Genomic DNA, 22,172 nt, shown 5'->3' with positions numbered 1-22,172 from the left:
GAGCAGATTAACTTGGTCAAAACATTTATTTATCTATCAGAAAGAATGTTGGTACTTATTTATTTTGATCCAAAGCCACGAATGAGTGAGTCACTCAGCTTTATGCTGACAAATCCTCACTGGACTCTCTTCATTCGGTGTCTTCTTTACATCAGCAACCGTGTTTCAGAAACTCACTTTATTTGTCATCAGGTTATCATAATCCATGCTATGGGTGGAGTTAGAAATAACGAACTGAGATTAGGAGCACACTCTTAAAGGGAGTGCTCCTACCTGTATAAAAGACACCTGTCCACATAAGCAATCAATCAGATTCCAAACTCTCCACCATGGCCAAGACCAAATAGCTCTCCAAGGATGTCAGGGACAAGATTGTAGACCTACACAAGGCTGGAATGGGCTACAAGACCATCGCCAAGCAGCTTGGTGAGAAGGTGACAACAGTTGGTGCGATTATTCGCAAATGGAAGAAACACAAAAGAACTGTCAATCTCCCTCGGCCTGGGGCTCCATGCAAGATCTCACCTCGTGGAGTTGCAATGATCATGAGAACGGTGAGGAATCAGCCCAGAACTACACGGGAGGATTTTGTCAATGATCTCAAGGAAGCTGGGACCATAGTCACCAAGAAAACAATTGGTAACACACTACGCCGTAAAGGACTGAAATCCTGCAGCGCCCGCAAGGTCCCCCTGCTCAAGGAAGCACATATACATGCCCGTCTGAAGTTTGCCAATGAACATCTGAATGATTCAGAGGACAACTGGGTGAAAGTGTTGTGGTCAGATAAGACCAAAATGGAGCTCTTTGGCATCAACTCAACTTGCCGTGTTTGGAGGAGGAGGAATACTGCCTATGACCCCAAGAACACCATCCCCACCGTCAAACATGGAGGTGGAAACATTATGCTTTGGGGGTGTTTTTCTGCTAAGGGGACAGGACAACTTCACCGCATCAAAGGGATGATGAACGGGGCCATGTACCGTCAAATCTTGGTTGAGAACCTCCCCTCAGCCAGGGCATTGAAAATGGGTCGTGGATGGGTATTCCAGCATGACAATGACCCAAAACACATGGCCAAGGCAACAAAGGAGTGGCTCAAGAAAAAGCACATTAAGGTCCTGGAGTGGCCTAGCCAGTCTCCAGACCTTCATCCCATAGAAAATCTGTGGAGGGAGCTGAAGGTTCGAGTTGCCAAACATCAGCCTCGAAACCTTAATGACTTGGAGAAGATCTGCAAAGAGGAGTGGGACAAAATCCCTCCTGAGATGTGTGCAAACCTGGTGGCCAACTACAAGAAACGTCTGACCTCTGTGATTGCCAACAAGGGTTTTGCCACCAAGCACGAAGTCATGCTTTGTAGAGGGGTCAAATACTTATTTCCCTCATTAAAATGCAAATCAATTTATAACATTTTTGACATGCGTTTTTCTGGATTTTTTGTTTTTATTCTGTCTCTCACTGTTCAAATAAACCTACCATTAAAATTATAGACTTATCATTTCTTTGCCACATGGCCTCAATATCCAAATATTGAAAGTGTGTATGGGCGACGGAGAGAAACAAAATGGTGCAGTTTGAGGCCATGTGGCGGAGAGATCTGGAGATGGAGGTGTGAGCAGGTGGGTCTGGAGACGGAAGTGTGAGCAGGTGGGTCTGGGCAGGTGTGATGTAGTTGATCTGGAGATGGAGGTGTGAGCAGGTGGGTCTGGAGATGGAGGTGTGAGCAGGTGGGTCTGGAGACGGAGGTGTGAGCAGGTGGGTCTGGAGACGGAGGTGTGAGCAGGTGGGTCTGGAGATGGGGGTGTGAGCAGGTGGGTCTGGAGACGGAGGTGTGAGCAGGTGGGTCTGGAGATGGGGGTGTGAGCAGGTGGGTCTGGGCAGGTGTGATGTAGTTGTTGTTTGCATGTATATGTTTTGAATTGTCTAAACATTTTAAAATAGAGAAACCAAAAGCCCACCTTGCCTAATTTTAGAAAATCGTCAGTCCACATGTCAAGTGTGTTTGCACCATTATATTTACCCAAGTTCTCTCTCAACTCCAGGACCACCGCCAGCAATGTTGTTGTTGTTGTTGCCTGATGCAGGACTCTAGTGCCAGAGAAGAGAGACTCTCAGACTGAAAACACATCCATTAATTCAGGAAAATATAGTCAATTCCTGTCACAGTTTAGACTACGGATAAATCAGCGTTCTAACTCCCCCTTGTGACAGTGTGGTGCAATGACAGAATGCCACCATCTACTACAAATGGTCGCAGCATAAACTCAAAACTTTTAATTGAGGAACCACTGCATGTGTGAGTGGGACCAGTGGACTCAATAGGTTGAGTGAATGATGAGTGAATGATGAGAGGATGTCATCAACTTTCTTGATAAAATAGTCCACAGGAGGAGGGAAAATAGTTTCTAGGGTTAGAGGCAGAAGCTTGACATTTAGAGTGATAGAAAGTGGCTTTAGCAGTGGATACAAAGGTAGAGAAGAGAGAGTGAAGGGATGATAGGTCCTCCGAAAGTATTCCAAATTTTCGCTCAGCTGCCCGTAGCTCTGTTCTGTAAGCTAGCAATGAGTCACTCAGCCACGGAGCAGGAGGGAAGGACCGAGCCAGACGGGAGGTAATATGGGACAGAATGAGGAGATGGACAGGTGAGTGAGGGATAAAGTAGAAAATCTCCATTTAGGAGAAATGAGTAACCCTGTGCCACCACCGCAACGACCAGACGCTCTCAGACTATAAGAGAACACACAGTAAGATGCAGAGAGCAGCTGGAGTAGTATCTGGGATAATCTATGTTTCCGTCAGCGCAAAAAGTCTAGAGACTGAAGGGCAGTATAGGCTTAGAAGGGTTGCAGCCAAGCTTCAGGGATTCATCTGATATCACATCAGTCACCGGCTTCATTAATAAGTGCATCGACAACGTCGTCCACACAAACCGTAGGTACATACCCCAACCAGAAGTCATGCATTACAGACAACATCCGCACTGAACTAAAGACTAGAGCTGATGCATTCAAAGAGCGGAACGCTTATAAGGAATCCTACACCTTCTGACGAACCATAAAAAAGGCAAAGCGTCAATACAGGAATAAGATAGAATCCTACTACACCGGCTCTGACGCTCGTCTGCACTGATACGATAAATTGTGCAATATTTAATGTAATAAATAAGATTAACTGTCATAAATCTGTCTGAATTTGAGTGTTACATTTCTCCAACTTTCCCTCAGCTGTTTAGCAAAACAGTGGTGCCCACTTCGTTGTTATTTTAACTGCAGAGGGGTAAAGCAGGATCAATGAGTTAGCCAGCTAACTTTGATAAGCAACCAGAGGGGTACACTACAAAGCAGGATCAATGAGTTAGCAAACTAACTTTGATAAGCAACCAGAGGGGTATACTACGTAGCTGGTTTGAGGAGTTAGCCAGCTAACTTTGATAAGCAACAAGAAATAACTATTGATTTTCTAATTCACTTAGTACCCTACACTTAGATATACGGTTTTGTGGTTGTTGAGTCAATTAGACCATAACCCTTTCATACTTCTCTTTCTAACACGTTATTTCAGAATATTTTGGCAAGTTAAATGACTAACTGCCAAGTTAAATGACTAACTTGCCAAATCATACAATCATTCGTACTTCTGTTTACAAAATGAACAAGTAGCTTCAGGCAAATTACATACATTAGCTCAATAGTTTGACATCTTGCATCCATTTATCAATCTAAAAGCCTTTTAGTGTTTTACAATTCTCCCATCCCTTAGTTGTTTACCTGTTGTTGTCTGAACTTTCATGAACAAAGCAGCAACAGCCAACATAAATACATTATATCATTACTGTGACATTGGACTGAGCAGGATCTTGGGTGTATCTCAATACTCTCTTAGTCCCCTCTCTGTGTCCTCATTTACTTTCTTTCTTCCTTTGTCTTGTTTTTATTCTTTGTGGTTGTTTTTAACATGCCTCAGCAGATTAGTCTTCTGAGTGAATCTTTTACCACAGACTGAGCAGCCATGTTGTTTCTCTCCTGTGTGAATCCGTTTGTGTTTGATTAGGTTCCTCTTGACACTAAATATTTTCCCACAGTCGCCACAGCTAAATTGTTTCTCTCTTGTGTGAGTCCGTATGTGTCTCCTTAGGACCACCTTCTGACTGAAGCTTCTCCCACAGTCGCCACAGCTAAATGGTTTCTCTCCTGTGTGAGTCCGTATGTGTCTCCCTAGGACACCCTTCTGACTGAAGCTTCTCCCACAGTAACAACAGCTAAATGGTTTCTCTCCTGTGTGAGTCAGTATATGCTTATTTAGGTGGTCCTTCAGAGTGAAGCTTTTCCCACAGTCACAACAGCTAAATGATTTCTCTCCTGTGTGAGTCAGTATGTGCCTCCCTAGGACACCCTTCTGACTAAAGCTTTTCCCGCAGTCAAAGCAGCTAAATGGTTTCTCTCCTGTGTGAGTACGTATATGATTATTAAGGTGGGCCTTCTGACTGAAGCTTTTCCCACAGTCACCACAGCTAAATGGTTTCTCTCCTGTGTGAGTCAGTATATGCACAGTTAAGTGCTTCTTCAGACTGAAGCTTTTCCCACAGTCACCACAGATAAATAATTTCTCTCCTGTGTGAATCAGTATATGTGCCTTAAGGGATCCCTTCTGATTAAAGCTCTTCCCACAGTCACCACAAATAAATGGTTTCTCTCCTGTGTGAGTCAGTAGATGCACGGTTAAGTGTTCCTTACGATAAAAGTTTTTCCCACAGTCACCACAGCTAAATGGTTTCTCTCCTGTGTGAGTCCATATATGTTTGGTTAGGGATCCCTTGTGTCTGAAGCTTTTATCACAGTCTTCACAGCTAAATGGTTTCTCTCCTGTGTGAATCAATATATGCCTTCCTAGGTCCCCCTTCTGACTGAAGCTTTTCCCACAGTAACCACAACTAAATGGTTTCTCTCCTGTGTGAATCAGTTTATGCATGGTTAGGTTATTCTTGATACTGAAGCTTTTCCCGCAGTCACCACAGCTGAATAATTTCTCCCCTGTGTGAGTCCGTATATGCATGGTTAGGTTCTCCTTGCGATAGAAGCTCTTCCCACAGTCACCACAGATAAATGATTTCTCTCCTGTGTGCATCCTGATGTGTCTGGACAGATATTTTTTTAGTTTGAAGGTCTTGCCACAAACAGGGCAGGTGAAGGGTTTTACACCGTGACAGAGTTGGACATGGGCCTTCAGTTTACAGGTAGAGTTGTAGTGTTGTTTGCAGAATCTACATTCACTGGGTCTCTTCTTGGTGAGAGTCACATGTCTCTGCAGATCAGCTTTCAGAGCAAATGTTTCACCACAGTCACGGCAGCTGTGAGTTTTTATCGATGTGAGGCTGAGTTTGGAACACTGTTTCCCCATTGACGTGTTCGGATCCAATGGTGGACTGCTGTCAAGTCCTACTGTGTAACTGCTTACAGCTGAGCTGTGGCTGGAGGCATTGTTTTGATTATCTGGAGGGTCACAGGGAATGTAAAGACCATTAATATGGGTCACAGTGACAAAAGGTTTGAGATCCACTGGTTTAGAGTCACTCTCTCCGTTCTCCACAGTCTGGGTTTGGGGAAGAGTAAAGGACTGAAGTGGGTCCTCCAGATCACATTCACTTTTCACACAGGAAGGAGTGAATATGGAGTCTTTGGTAACAAAGAGCCCTTCAAGCTGCTCTTCCTCCTGACTGGTCCTGACTTCCTCCTGTTCCTCTTTAATCTGTGTGGGCTCTGGGTCCTCCTGCCCCGGACTGGGGCTCCAATCCTGCTCACAGTGCTGCTGCTCAGGGGGAACCTCCTCTTCAGAGACAGAGAGCTGCAGGGAGTCTGGAGGGAAGGAGAGGAGGGTAGAGGTTATCTATATACCACATAATTAAATAGAACATTTGAATCATACACATGAATTATAGATCTCTATGATTTAAAAAATTAAATGTAAACATGCTTTTTTTGGCATGGATGTCTATGAGCGACGCAGCCTTAAAACACAGCCTTTAAACATGTCTGAGTGAAGTTATCTAGGTACTTGCTCTCATTCACTTGGGTTTTCATTCCTATTATGGAACACACCGTGGCCAACATGTACAAAACTCGCTAAACAAAATATTGGTTTGTGTTAAAAAACAAATACAAAAATTGAAAGTGTATGTGTTGTATTTGTAAAGTTATTTAGGAAAATTATTAAGTTTTGTTTTCGAGGTTTCCAAAACCTTATTGCAATCAAAGATCAATTGTTTCTAGATAAAAATGTTTCACACTTGACCAAATCATCGTCCTCAGCTAAATCAAAATGGATGTTGAATTACTTCAATGTAGCACTGGAGTCAGAAGGGCAACATAAGGATGAACTTTCTGGAAATAGAATTTTATTCAACATTCGTCAATGGAAAAAATGTGTGACGATGCTGTCCAAGCATTGGTACGTCAGTGCTACTTTTATCCAATCACAGTAAAAGTATTTTTAAAAAACTACTACTTAAAATTGTCTGAAAGCCTGAAGAGTTTATTAATTTACTAGAACTATAGCTAACTATCAGTAGATATTCATACTAACCTATTCTACATAGTTTTATCTCTGGTGTCCTCCCCAGCAGTCTCCGTAGCAGATCATTCTCTTCCTGGTACTCTGCTACAGTTTCCTCAACTTTCCCGAAAATCTCCATAGCAGCAGACGCCGTTAAACATTCATTTAACAACACACGAAACGACTGTAGTTTAGACGTTTTCAGTGGACTGAGAGTTGGGTGTTCAGCTAATATGGCTTCTTGATGTGGGTCCTCCTGGTCACATTCACTTTTCACACAGGAAGGAGTGAATATGGAGTCTTTGGTATCAAAGAACCCTTGAAGCTGCTCTTCCTGCTGACTGGTCCTGACTTCCTCCTGTTCCTCTTTCATCTTTCTGGTCTCTGGGTCCTTCTGCCCCAGACTGGGGCTCCACTCCTGCTGCTCAGGGGGAACCTCCTCTTCAGAGACAGAGAACTGCAGGGAGTCTGGAGGGAAGGAGAGGAATAGCAGAGGTAATTTATATGCTACAGAATTAAATAGAACACTTAAATGATAGATCTCTGATCTACAGTGCTTTCGGGAAGTATTATTCTACAAGCCTTATTCTACAATAAATATTAAAAAAAAGAAGTAAATCCTCAGCAATCTACATACAATAACCCATAATGACAAAGTGAAAACAGGTTTTTAGAAATTTGTGCAAATGTATTAAACCAAAAAAAACGGAAATACCTTATTTACATACAGTACCAGTCAAAAGTAAATTTGGACACACCTACTCATTCAATGGTTTTTCTTCATTTCTTACTATTTTCTACATTGTAGAATAATCGTGAAGACATCAAAACTATGAAATAACACATGGAATCATGTATGTAACCAAAAACAAGTGTTAAAATAAATCAAAATATATTTGAGATTCTTCAAAGTAGCCACCCTTTGCCTTGATGACAGCTTTGCACATTCTTGGCATTCTCTCCCCAGTCTGAGGTCCTGTTTTTGCTTTGTCATTATGGGGTATTGTGATGTCATTATGGGGTATTGTGATGTCATTATGGGGTATTGTGATGTCATTATGGGGTATTGTGTGTAGATTGATGACGGAAAAAAAACTATTTAAACAGTTTTAGAATAACTCTATAACGTAACAAAATTAAGGGGGGAAAAAAATCAAGGGGTCTGAATACCTTCCGAATGCACTGTACATGCCTTTCTAATTATTTTAGAATGCAAAGATAAATCAATCGCTTTTAGCTGTTCTCACTAACAGCAAATTATTCCATCTTGTTATTATATTTAGCTAACCGGTTTATTTTTTTAATGAATAAGAGTCTCAAGGCTTTTGCTTTCTTGTAATCCAAATACATACACCACTAGAAAACAGTATCTATTCATGGTCGAAAGTCTGTGAGGATAAGCACATTCTCAAGTCAAGTTAATGTTTTTATAAATGTTGAGTTTTGTGTTAAAAATTGGCATAAGCATGTTTTGGGGTTCATAAATGAGGCACCTAATGCTCTGTGGCTACGTCAGGAATGAAGTTACAGTTCTAAGTAACAATATTACAGTGATTTATTTCAGCAGTATGTATGTAAAAAAATCCCTGCTACTGCTATCAACTATCAAACTTAGTTTGAAGTGTTTTTGAGGAACTTTCGACTTGCAATGCAGCATTTCCTATAGCGGCCCAACCGTTTCCATTCATGGATTTCGACACTGCTAGCTAATTATGCTAACTCTAGGCTGAAGAAAACAATGGTTTATTGTAGATTCTGACACCATGGGCCTTCTGACACAAATCCATTGTAAGGGGCATTTCACCCCAAATATGATTTTATCCCTTTGATAAACTATCCCTGAAGAGTTCTACTTTGTCCTCTCTGCCACAACATATATTCAGACACTGGTCTCATCACAGAAAGAATTAAGTTATCGTTGATGTATTGAATCACCATTTTATTTCAGCGGGCTCTCTCTTTTTGAAAGAACTTCTAAACCTATTCACAATGATACTGGGCTGGATGCTGACAGGAGAAACCTGCTGAATGATCAGAGAAATGATAGTCAAAGCAATTCTTTTTAGGCTATTTACAGAAAAACAAGTGCTGGATGCTTTGCTAGCAATAGACAACAAGAAATCCACAGCAGCTGACCAATTTGGATCCCGGTTTGTTTAAGTGCGCAGTGCCCATCATTGTTGGCTCAATAACCCACTTTTTATTTTGTATTTAACGTTATCAGGAAATATTCCATAAGTATGGAAATCAGCTGTTGTTCTGCCTCTCCATAAGAACGGGACAGTACAGATCTTCATCGCCCCATTTCAAGGCTTCCTGTCTAGATAAGATTCTAGAATCCCTGGTCAAATGTACAACTTTGCTCTTTTTTTTTTATCTGAGAAATGTATTTTGAGTGTAAACCAATCAGGGTTTCGTCCTGGGGCATCCAATCAGGGTTTAGGGCTGGGCATCCAATCAGGGTTTAGTCCTGGGGGCATCCAATCAGGGTTTAGTCCTGGGGCATCCAATCAGGGTTTAGTCCTGGGGCATCCAATCAGGGTTTAGTCCTGGGGCATTGTCATGATGTTGGCCTGTGGGTAAGGTTTATGACCCCCCCCCCCCCATAAATACCTTTCTCCCTTCCCCTCAATATTTGTGACCCAACTGAAGGACTTGAATAGCCTGTGTTAAATACAGAGTCTGGGAACATCAAACAAATGGGGAAAAGGAACCATATTTTGGTAATAAAACCAGTTGGAAATATGCTTGGGAACGTAATGAGTATGGATGTCAGTTCGTTGTCATCTGAGACATTATGACTGATGACAGGACAACAAACTGTACCTGAGAAAGTTATCAGAGTAACATGGAATTGTTATGCAATTGAAATGTTTGATATTGAAATTGTTTGTTAGGAGATTAAATGTAATTTTAGCTTCCAAATGAGAGAATTGGGTTTTCATAAGGAAAGTGCCCTGCTTGATCAGTGGCCCACCCCTGTGAAGAGACAGGGGTTATAAACGATGAAACACACCCTTCCCCCTCTCCACTATATAAGCCTTTGACGAAAAGATAACCACATGTTCCAGTACGTGAGGTCTGCAGCCTCTACGTTAGAAGGACACACATGTCAAGTACAGAACTAAGCCAACCTCGGCGTGAGCTATGGTATGAACTGGTATGAACTTTGAGCTTATTCACTACAGAAGTGATACTTCCTAGCCGTTGAGTTAGCTGTAGACGGGGGCTAGGAAAGGACGGACGACGGATCCAGTCTAACAGACAGACGAAGATACCACCACGTATCCAATTTACCACCAGTGACATTCTTCCGAGTACAGGAAGGTCTGTTGGCCAACCCGGCCAGCATCTACGACCAATCTACCGAAGCGCAGCTCAGAGTAAATATTTATTGCATTTTCCTTTTCCAAATGGGCGGTAATTTAGAATGCATAAGATAATGTATTTACGATAGCATAGCTGCTGTTTCTGTGTTCCTAAATCTTCCCGCTCTTTCATTCAAGCCCATCCCCCTTTCCTTTGTGTAACCAGCCATGATACAGGTTCCGTCCACCAGGACGTTTTTGTATGACATCATATGTATTCGGTGTATTTGTAATTCTGTGTGATTAGTTTAGGTATTTAGTAAATAGATAATTAAACCCAATTTTGTATTGCTGATTCAACTTGTTAGCCAGGGTTCGTGAAGATAGCCAAGAATTTACAACTTTCATTATGAGACTGAAAATAAGATAAGGGTTAATATTGACTGCTATCGATGTAAAGTATTACTAAGTATTTTAAGAGTTTATTCGGAAGATAACGTCTCTATAAACGTTCTTCCGTGGTGCCCCGACTTTCTAGTTAATTACATTTACATGATTAGCTTAATCAGGTAATATTAATTAGAGAAAGAATTTTATAGGTTAGCATGTCATATCACGTAATCCGGCATAGCCAAAGACACGACAGCATCCATTCAGGGTTTAGTCCGGGGCATCCAATCAGGGTTTAGTCCTGGGGCATCCAATCAGGTAGCACTATTACAGCATCCATGTTAGTCGTTAATGAGATTCTAAAATGACATGTGCTGCTTTGTTTGTGGACCTGTCTAAAGCTTTTGATACTGTCGATCATGCTATTTAATTGAATAAAGTTTTCCTCGATAAGCCTGAGGTCTGACGCCTGTTCATGGTTTCATGATTATATCAGTGGCAGAACTCAGGCCATCGTGATTGATGGGGTTAAGTCAGAATTTCCTGAAGTACATCAAGGTGTTCTGAAGGACCTGTTCTTTTCACTATTTATATAAATGCTATTGGTCAATCTGTTAAAAGTGGTACATTTAATCTCTATGCGGATGATACTATTATATTACGCAACTGCTGACCTGGCTGAGACAAGGCTGCAGTCTGATTACCCCCCTGCTGACCTGGCTGAGACAAGGCTACAGTCTGATTACCCCCCTGCTGACCTGGCTGAGACAAGGCTGCAGTCTGATTACCCCCCTGCTGACCTGGCTGAGACAAGGCTGCAGTCTGATTACCCCCCCCCTTGCTGGCCTGGCTGAGACAAGGCTACAGTCTGATTACCCCCCTGCTGACCTGGCTGAGACAAGGCTGCAGTCTGATTACCCCCTGCTGACCTGGCTGAGACAAGGCTGCAGTCTGATTACCCCCCCTGCTGGCCTGGCTGAGACAAGGCTTCAGTCTGATTACCCCCCCCTGCTGACCTGGCTGAGACAAGGCTGCAGTCTGATTACCCCCCCCCTGCTGACCTGGCTGAGACAAGGCTGCAGTCTGATTACCCCCTGCTGACCTGGCTGAGACAAGGCTGCAGTCTGATTACCCCCCCCCCCTGCTGACCTGGCTGAGACAAGGCTACAGTCTGATTACCCCCCCTGCTGACCTGGCTGAGACAAGGCTACAGTCTGATTACCCCCCTGCTGACCTGGCTGAGACAAGGCTGCAGTCTGATTACCCCCTGCTGACCTGGCTGAGACATGGCTGCAGTCTGATTACCCCCCTGCTGACCTGGCTGAGACAAGGCTACAGTCTGATTACCCCCTGCTGACCTGGCTGAGACAAGGCTACAGTCTGATTACCCCCCCTGCTGACCTGGCTGAGACAAGGCTACAGTCTGATTACCCCCCCTGCTGACCTGGCTGAGACAAGGCTGCAGTCTGATTACCCCCTGCTGACCTGGCTGAGACATGGCTGCAGTCTGATTACCCCCTGCTGACCTGGCTGAGACAAGGCTACAGTCTGATTACCCCCCTGCTGACCTGGCTGAGACAAGGCTGCGGTCTGATTACCCCCCTGCTGACCTGGCTGAGACAAGGCTGCAGTCTGATTACCCCCCTGCTGACCTGGCTGAGACAAGGCTACAGTCTGATTACCCCCCCCTTGCTGACCTGGCTGAGACAAGGCTGCAGTCTGATTACCCCCCTGCTGACCTGGCTGAGACAAGGCTGCAGTCTGATTACCCCCCTGCTGACCTGGCTGAGACAAGGCTGCAGTCTGATTACCCCCCTGCTGACCTGGCTGAGACAAGGCTACAGTCTGATTACCCCCCCTGCTGACCTGGCTGAGACAAGGCTGCAGTCTGATTACCCCCCTGCTGACCTGGCTGAGACAAGGCTGCAGTCTGATTACCCCCTGCTGACCTGGCTGAGACAAGGCTGCAGTCTGATTACCCCCCCCCTGCTGACCTGGCTGAGACAAGGCTGCAGTCTGATTTTGCAGCTGGGCAGGAAGCCCTTACTGATTTAAAACTGCTACTTATTACGGGAAAAACTAAATACTTGTTGTTTTCAATTTCTCCTAAGATAGTCTCAGACGGATTACATCTTTACTCATCGGCTGGTTCTATAATCAAACGAGTCCCTGTATACAAATACTTTGGTACTCGGATTGACAATGATTTATCGTTTTTTTTTTTAAACATAGGAATGAGCTCGTTAATGGTCTTTCTTGTTTTACAGAAACAGATCGTGCATCTCTCTAGTCAGCAGGAAGCAGATTGTCCGATCAACCTTTCTACCTGTTCTTGATTATGGTGATACTATTTTATCAAAGTGCAGCTGCCTTTACTCTTAAACCCCTGGATGACGTTTGTCATGACGCCCTTCGGTTTTATCACAGGACACAGTTTTATTACTCACCACTGTTATTCTTTACCAGAAGGTTGGCTAGACCTCTGAAGTTACGTAGATCGCATCATTACTCTCATTTTGTTTACAAAGCCCTGCTCCACAAACTTCCAACTTTACCTAACATCACTGTTAAGATTTCAAAATGACAAGTAATCAAACCCGTTCACAGGGTTGGTTAACTCTGGAGACTCCTTTGGTGTCTATAGATTTTGGTAAATCCGCCTTTAACTTCCTCGCACCTTACGTGTGGAATGATCTGCAATACACTTTAAAATTGGAGGAATTGGTGACTCTAGGGAATTTCAGACTGTTGCTAGGAGACGTTTTTACTGAAGAATGGCTGTTTTGCTTTTCGTGTGTTGTTGTGTATAACTAACTACATATTTTTTTATTTTACCTTTATTTAACTAGGCAAGTCAGTTAAGAACAAATTCTTATTTACAATGACGGCCTACCAGGGAACAGTGGGTTAACTGCCTTGTTCAGGGGCAGAACGACAGATTTTTACCTTGTCAGCTCGGGGGATTCAATCTAGCAACTGAATCCCTAGAAACCTTTCGGTTACAGGTCCAATGCTCTAACCACTAGGATACCTGCCATATATATGAATGTGTATTTCAATATGCTTATTGTATGTGTATTGTATTGCTCAAAGATTATCTTAAATACCCCCCCTCCCCAAAAATACCCCCCTCCTCAAAAAAGATAGACATATACACACATATATAAATAAACAACACTTGATCTTGACCCCCCCCAGCTCTGACTTTGCTCATAACTATTTTAAGGAAAAGTGTACTTACTATGCCTGTGAGATGTGCTTGTCCCACCTAGCTATCTTAAAATGAATGCACTAACTGTGAATCGCTCTGGATAAGAGTTTGCTAAATGACTAATGAAAATTATGCTATAGAGGGCTCATCTGGAAAAGAGACCTTGGTCTCAGCATTGACTCCCTGTCAAAATTAAAGGTTAAATAAATAAAAATCACTACCTTCCATATGAGAATTAAGGAAGTACCGGCAAGTAAAGGTTGGTTGAAAATGTACCACGCTTTGAAAATGATCCAATAACGTCGTATGCAAGTACAGATTCAAATGATTGCATATCGACCGTTGCACATCAAAAAGTAATAACTGGGGACCAGTACGGGGGAAAAAAATGTATGAAATGTATGCATTCACTACTGCAAGTCGCTCTGGATAAGAGCGTCTGCTAAATTATTAAAATGTAAATGTCGGCTGACAGCAGCCGCATTTGTCAATCCGACGTCTGCATTGGCTTCGCGGAACAACGCAGAGCTGTTGTCAAGGAAGTTGTCAAAGGAAGTTGTCAAGGAAGTGAGTTTGTGTTTATACAAGACCTCCCGCCCTCACCTACCGTCAACCAATCATGTCAATGCGGAGCTATATGGCGCCATCCACATTGTCACAAAATTTGAAAGGTGCGCGGTGATGCTGTACAGAGCTCAATTTGCCCTTTTTTATTTTATTAAATTTTTTATTCATTATACAAAATTAACAACTTACATCCCTACATAAAACATGTCAAATAATAATAATAACAATACAGGTATAAACAAGAAAATACTAAATAATACAAATATATATATAAATAAGTATTATATATATATATTTTTTTTACATATGACAATTCTAGTGCAATTATATTCACTCTGAAAAAAATCTTAATGATCCAGGAAGATGTTATTCTTGTCGTTATTCACTAAGGATAATGTCTTTAAGAGATAATTAATGATATTATGGTATTATTAATTATGATATTATAATAAATGGTATTGCGCCGTCCCAACCTTCGCTCTCTCTCTCCCGCTACTCTCTCCTCTTCCATCCTATCATCTCTTCCCTCTGCTCAAACCTTCTCCAACCTATCTCCTGATTCTGCCTCCTCAACCCTCCTCCCCTCCCTTTCTGCATCCTTTGATTTTCTCTGTCCCCTATCCTCCAGGCCGGCTCGGTCCTCCCCTCCTGCTCCGTGGCTCGACGACTCATTACGAGCTCACAGAACAGGGCTCCGGGCAGCCGAGCGGAAATGGAGGAAAACTCGCCTCCCTGCGGACCTGGCATCCTTTCACTCCCTCCTCTCTACATTCTCCTCTGCTGCTAAAGCCACTTTCTACCACTCTAAATTCCAAGCATCTGCCTCTAACCCTAGGAAGCTCTTTGCTACCTTCTCCTCCCTCCTGAATCCTCCTCCCCCTCCCCCCCCCCTCCTCCCTCTCTGCGGATGACTTCGTCAACCATTTTGAAAAGAAGGTTGATGATATCCGATCCTCGTTTGCTAAGTCAAACGACACCGCTGGTCCTGCTCACACTGCCCTACCCTGTGCTTTGACCTCTTTCTCCCCTCTCTCTCCAGATGAAATCTCGCGTCTTGTGACGGCCGGCCGCCCAACAACCTGCCCGCTTGACCCTATCCCCTCCTCTCTTCTCCAGACCATTTCCGGAGACCTTCTCCCCTTCCTCACCTCGCTCATCAACTCATCCTTGACCGCTGGCTACGTCCCTTCCGTCTTGAAGAGAGCGAGAGTTGCACCCCTTCTGAAAAAACCTACACTCGATCCCTCCGATGTCAACAACTACAGACCAGTATCCCTTCTTTCTTTTCTCTCCAAAACTCGTGCCGTCCTTGGCCAGCTCTCCTGCTATCTCTCTCAGAATGACCTTCTTGATCCTAATCAGTCAGGTTTCAAGACTGGGCATTCAACTGAGACTGCTCTTCTCTGTGTCACGGAGGCTCTCCGCACTGCTAAAGCTAACTCTCTCTCCTCTGCTCTCATACTTCTAGACCTATCTGCTGCCTTTGATACTGTGAACCATCAGATCCTCCTCTCCGAGTTGGGCATCTCCGGCGCGGCCCACGCTTGGATTGCATCCTACCTGACAGGTCGCTCCTACCAGGTGGCGTGGCGAGAATCTGTCTCCGCACCATGCGCTCTCACCACTGGTGTCCCCCAGGGCTCTGTTCTAGGCCCTCTCCTATTCTCGCTATACACCAAGTCACTTGGCTCTGTCATATCCTCACATGGTCTCTCCTATCATTGCTATGCAGACGACACACAATTAATCTTCTCCTTTCCCCCTTCTGATAACCAGGCGGCGAATCGCATCTCTGCATGTCTGTCAGACATATCAGTGTGGATGACGGATCACCACCTCAAGCTGAACCTCGGCAAGACGGAGCTGCTCTTCCTCCCGGGGAAGGACTGCCCGTTCCATGATCTCGCCATCACGGTTGACAACTCCCTTGTGTCCTCCTCCCAGAGTGCTAAGAACCTTGGCATGATCCTGGACAACACCCTGTCGTTCTCCACTGACATCAAGGCGGTGACCCGATCCTGTAGGTTCATGCTCTACAACATTCGCAGAGTACGACCCTGCCTCACACAGGAAGCGGCGCAGGTCCTAATCCAGGCACTTGTCATCTCCCGTCTGGATTACTGCAACTCGCTGTTGGCTGGGCTCCCTGCCTGTGCCATTAAACCCCTACAACTCATCCAGAACGCCGCAGCCCGTCTGGTGTTCAACCTTCCCAAGTTCTCTCACGTCACCCCGCTCCTCCGCTCTCTCCACTGGCTTCCAGTTGAAGCTCGCATCCGCTACAAGACCATGGTGATTGCCTACGGAGCTGTGAAGGGAACGGCACCTCCATACCTTCAGGCTCTGATCAGGCCCTACACCCAAACAAGGGCACTGCGTTCATCCACCTCTGGCCTGCTGGCCCCCCTACCTCTGAGGAAGCACAGTTCCCGCTCAGCCCAGTCAAAACCGTTCGCTGCTCTGACACCCCAATGGTGGAACAAGCTCCCTCACGACGCCAGGACAGCGGAGTCAATCACCACCTTCCGGAGACACCTGAAACCCCACCTCTTTAAGGAATACCTAGGATAGGATAAAGTAATCCTTCTAACCCCCCCCTTAAAAGATTTAGATGCACTATTGTAAAGTGGTTGTTCCAGTGGATATCATAAGGTGAATGCACCAATTTGTAAGTCGCTCTGGATAAGAGCGTCTGCTAAATGACTTAAATGTAAAATGTAAATGTAATAATTAAATTCTAATCAAAAATATTTGTAATTTTGGTATAGAATTCTGTAATTTTTGTTTGTGTATAAAGTATTCGGCAACAAGAAGGGAAAGAAAGCACAATAATTTCAATGGTCTTGTTATCACTGCAATAGTAACATATTATATCCTTCATGTCAAAAACATGGGTATGGTTCAAAAAGGTAAATAAGTATTTTTTTATTTTTTTTTCAAATCTATCACAGATTTTCACCTCCACAGATATGATCAATATCAGCAAATTTGGACAACATAGAATTACATGGATATATCTTATGTAGAATCTTAAAGTGCACTTCCTTAACTGTGTTTGGTATACAAGGCCATCACGCCATCACGTGATGGCCTTGTATACGTGACAATGTCAGGAATAAGCATGTTCCAGAATTTTCTCCCTCTAGGCATAAGTTGGTTCCGTGAATGAAAAAAAATGTGTCTTATGTATTTGTTACAACAAAATTTCTTAAAGCTCACGCCTTCCAATCTGAGTTCTGGATAAACTCTGTGATCATCACCAAAGCTAAGATGAGTTTTCATTAGTGTAGTTAGACCACTGGGAATGGCTTTGATCACAGAAATAAACTCTCTGAAAGGTATTGGAAACTCATTCAATGCTAGAATATTCCCCCTCTTTCCCCCTCTTCAATCCATTTTGCTTTTGATCTGTGCAAAACTGTTCTAATTCTAGTTGTAAAGATTTAGATACAGACTCTTCTTCTTGAGATAGATTATCTTTCTGTAGATAACTGTCAAGCTTGCTCATCAAAACCATTTTTCTCTTAAGATTCTTCAGGTGCTTCATGCTCTTTGGAACGTCTACAACTCTGACTTTATATTTGAAGAATTCCCCATCTACTTCCAGGACCCAAGTCTTTTCTTGCGATTTGATGTTTCCAATGAAAATAGGATCTTTAAGAAGTGTGTTGGTTAAAATGTCCAATATCTTTGAATACCTTTAGATTTTTTTTAGTAGCTTTTAAATTCAGGGAAATCAAATGAGGATCAGAAAAGGGAGCCAACTGATGATCTATATCTGTAACAAAACGGGAGAAATTAGGTTAATCTATTCTAGATTTTCATGACATATTTTTGTTGGTCCAGGTATAACCCTTTATATCCGGATTGAATTAACACCAGGCATCAACAGAGAGATCATTGCATAACGTTGTAACGAGATTGTTATTTTGAGAGCTTTGACTCATTCTAGGAGGAAAACGATCAGCAGATGCATCAGGTGTTTTGATTAAAATCCCCTGAGAGAATTAGAAAAGCCTCTGAGTATTTGTTTTGAGTAAACCCTCTCATTTTCTAGGAAGTTGGGCAAAAGGGGGTCTTATATGCATTGGCGAAAATCTGATATGAACTTTGGAGGGGACAATTACATGAAATTTTCTCAAGAGCAATTCCTGAGGGGGACACCAAAAGTAGTGCTGTAACACACAGCCTACATTATAATATGGTAAATGTATATTGAGGAACCAAAGAAATAAGGTGTTTGCCGTACTCCTAACTACCGGTACCCAAAACTACACAACTACTCACAACAGCAATACCATTGCCTTTAACAAATCTTAGTTCAGTCACCAGTTTAAGTTGAGAGTGGGGGTATCCATGGCATTTTCCAATTATGTTCCTATTTTACAAGTCAAAAAAATTGAGAACCTTTCATAATGTTGCCAAACAAAGACTCAACAAGCTTACCTGACACTCCCTGTCTCTGCCAGTCTGTCCCTGCATATCTGTCCCCAACTCTGCTGTCTGTGTGCCATCTGTAGCCTGCTCTGCCTAATGACATCATTGTGAAACATTTCCATTAGAATTTCATTTCTTTCTTATGAACATTTTATCAACTAGTCTTTGAGATATTAGGCTACTAAGGTTCTTACTATGCGTTTTGGTGTATTGAAAAATATTCTGATGTCCGTCTTTTCTTTTTCTGCCATTTTTCTACCTGGCTGGCTGGCTACACACACCGGGTGTAGGTTATTTACAGTAGGAGATGGGCTTCTATCATCTTCAATCATTCTATTTGGGCTTCGATCTAAAAAGGTAGCTAGCAAATGTGAAACGGATTAAAATGACAAGAGTTGACAGCTGTATGAGTTCACCATTTACACAACATATGCTGCAACCTTTTGTAATTTTAATAGTTTGTTTCATATTGGCTGGCTTCCAACAATAGCTGAATTTGCAAAGCTAGCGAGCACCAATTCAGTTTCAGTGGTGTTTGCTATAATCTTTGCTACCCGGGTTAAATAAAGGTGAAATTAAATAAATAAAAGTTCCCTTGCGACAATTTAGCTTTTGCAACGAGACCATTAAATATATTTAAGACAATGGTAGATGAGAGTGTAGTTCTGTTCAGTTTGGACTTCAGTTTATCGCTAACCTTATCACAGGGACTTTGAAGCACTAACTTACATCATCTGCATGCTGATTCCATCTTTGACGACGCCACATAAATGGAATAGGTACTAGCTAGCTTAATAGTTAATATTTGCGCGCTAGCTCTGCATATTCAGCTAGTGTGTGTGCGCGATTGACTGGATTAACCTCACGTCAGTTACGTGCATTGAGTGCCTTTCAGACAGTAGATACGACCTCTCTGTTACCTAGCAAGCTAAGGAACTGGCAGTGGATCAAACCATTGTGAGGCAAAGGGTGGGGGTGGAGGGGGGTTGCAATCTTTTGAAACTTAAAAATGCGCTATTAAGTGTCTATAATCAGCACAATTGCTTTCATTGCGTATTATTAATATTATTTAAATTACATAGTTATGTTTCAGAGATATATTGGGGGGGACAAATCATATTTTTCCCAGGATGGGGGGGTCGTGTGTCCCCCGGGATTTCCGCCCCTGCTTATATGGAGCATGTGTCCATACACATTACAGATGATGAAAATAGCATTGCCATGTTTTAACAGTTACTATGACCCATCTCCCATCCTGTGAAGACGTGGAATGTCGCATTTAAACTGGTTGATAAGCGTCAAAACACCAGCAGAATGGTTTGATCCATGACTGAAATAGGCCACGTCTCCACATTGTGACTTCCAAAATTTCAAATCACTTTCACACCAATGAGTTTCCCTGAAGGGCAAAGTCTGCGTTACTGCGTTTACAATATAACAATAAAGCTTTTCCTTTTTTTGTAAGATCTCTCAAACCCCTAGCATTAAAACAAACTCCTGCATTAAAAGACAAACTAGACAACAGATGTGAACAGATGTGAACAATAAAACAAATCTGGCCTGTGTGTGCCTCTGGAGGGGTCGCGAATTGCGCCACATCATCCATACAACGTCTACGACCACATTTTGGAGTCGAGCATAAATTGGCTCTTACCTGCCTTAAGACGTTACCGAGTGCAGATAGATAGCTGTACGCTATATCAATCAGCTTTTCGTGACAAAGACAACTGTAAAATTAAAACAAATAAAAAATAATAATAATTCTTTAAATTGTTGAAATGGTGATCTCTTACAAGTTTAATTAATTGAGTAGAACTATAGCTAGCTATAGGTATAACTTAATACGATTACGAACCTATTCTACATAGTTGTATTTCTGGTGTCCTCCGCAGCAGTCTCCGTAGCCGATCATTCTCCTCCTGGTACACCACTACCGTTTTCTCAACTTCCCCAAAAATATCCACAGCAGCCGCCGTTAAACGCTCATTTAAAAACATACGCAACAACTGTAGTTTAGACATTTTCAGTCGACTTAGAATTGGGTAGCCTATTTAGTTCAGTCAATATGTCTTTCTTTACTCCACACAAGGAATGCAAAAACCAACAAACTCGTCTCCAATCCTACTTCCGTGTTGTAGTGAAATCATTTTAGAAAGAGTCAATAGTTCTAGTGAGGGTGAGCAGCGGCCCCAGCTGGATGGGAGTTTACTGTGCAAGGCAGCCTACAGACCACTAGTAAAGGAAAACGACGACTACATGTAGACAAACAGTGGTTATCATAAGTATAGGATGATCTGGGAGAATCAATTCTTCCCCAGGAGTCAACAGTTTATCATTACTCTATACAAGATGAAATCAATATCGTTAATGAGCAGCATTAGGTCAGAACTGATATGAAACACTATCGGAGAAATGCAATATGTTTTCTTGAAATCATATTTGAAATGGATCAATATTTTTTATATAATCTGGGCTTTTTTCTACAAGATCCAGACCAGTAATAAAATCAGGCTGGGGTGTGAATACTTTCTGAACTTTCTGAAGGCACCATATGACCGGTGTAGATTGTGTTATGTTTTGTAATGCTTATCTATGAACATAGGATTCATCTTTTATTCCCTGATAATGACAGGTAAAACTTCTGTAAACAAATGCTGTGATGCCCTACTTCTCCAACTCCTCTTTTACATGGGCAGACAATATAACAATCTCGTTTCACCAAAGCGTATAATATAAGGTAGATGCAATGTACAGTATAGCCTATGAGCTGGGCTAGCCAACTTTCATAATGTATAATAATGTACAGTATAGCCTATGGGCTGGGCTAGCCAACTTTCATAATGTATAATAATGTACAGTATAGCCTATGGGCTGGGCTAGCCAACTTTCATAATGTATAATGTACAGTATAGCCTATGGGCTGGGCTAGCCAACTTTCATAATGTATAATGTACAGTATAGCCTATGGGCTGGGCTAGCCAACTTTCATAATGTATAATAATGTACAGTATAGTCTATGGGGCTAGCCAACTTTCATAATGTATAATAATGTACAGTATAGCCTATGGGGCTAGCCAACTTTCATAATGTATAATGTACAGTATAGCCTATGGGGCTAGCCAACTTTCATAATGTATAATAATCTACAGTATAGCCTATGGGCTGGGCTAGCCAACTTTCATAATGTATAATGTACAGTATAGCCTATGAGCTGGGCTAGCCAACTTTCATAATGTATAATGTACAGTATAGCCTATGGGCTGGGCTAGCCAACTTTCATAATGTATAATAATGTACAGTATAGCCTATGGGGCTAGCCAACTTTCATAATGTATAATAATGTACAGTATAGGCTATGGGGCTAGCCAACTTTCATAATGTATAATAATGTACAGTATAGCCTATGGGCTGGGCTAGCCAACTTTCATAATGTATAATGTACAGTATAGGCTATGGGGCTAACCAACTTTCATAATGTATAATGTATTGAATTGATATTAGGCCATGGCCTTAACAACATCTACATGAGTTAATGAAAAGCAGCAAATAGACAAAACATTGTTTCACATTCTTTAATAAAAGACAAACAGAAACAGGAAGTTTATGATTACATTTATAAACCTGGCTCGAGCCCTGAATGCTGATTGGCTGAAAGCCGTGGTATATCAGACCATATACCACGGGTATGACAAAATATTTATTTCTA

At 42.5% G+C, this 22,172-nt stretch overlaps 1 protein-coding gene across 2 annotated transcripts; it reads right to left on the bottom strand.

Moving 5' to 3' along the window:
- Positions 1-1,773: 1,773 nt before the first annotated feature.
- On the bottom strand, positions 1,774-20,602 carry LOC106560491 (oocyte zinc finger protein XlCOF6-like). Of its 2 annotated transcripts, XM_014123466.2 has the most exons (4): positions 20,322-20,583; positions 20,121-20,193; positions 6,584-7,021; positions 1,774-5,856 (listed from the first exon to the last, which is right to left on the bottom strand). In XM_014123466.2, the coding sequence occupies exons 3-4, from the start codon at positions 6,924-6,926 to the stop codon at positions 3,935-3,937; spliced, it is 2,265 nt and encodes a 754-aa protein (XP_013978941.2). In that variant the 5' UTR covers positions 6,927-7,021; positions 20,121-20,193; positions 20,322-20,583; the 3' UTR covers positions 1,774-3,934. The 2 variants fall into 2 exon arrangements, with proteins under 2 accessions (XP_013978941.2, XP_013978933.2); XM_014123458.2 differs by lacking the exon at positions 20,121-20,193 and having other exon boundaries at positions 20,322-20,602.
- Between the last annotated feature and the right edge of the window lie 1,570 nt (positions 20,603-22,172).

Source organism: Salmo salar, chromosome ssa18, assembly GCF_905237065.1.
Source record: "Salmo salar chromosome ssa18, Ssal_v3.1, whole genome shotgun sequence".
NCBI classification, from domain to species: Eukaryota; Metazoa; Chordata; class Actinopteri; order Salmoniformes; family Salmonidae; genus Salmo; species Salmo salar.
Note: the sequence above shows the minus strand (reverse complement) of the source record. Positions and strands in the feature narration are given on the sequence as shown.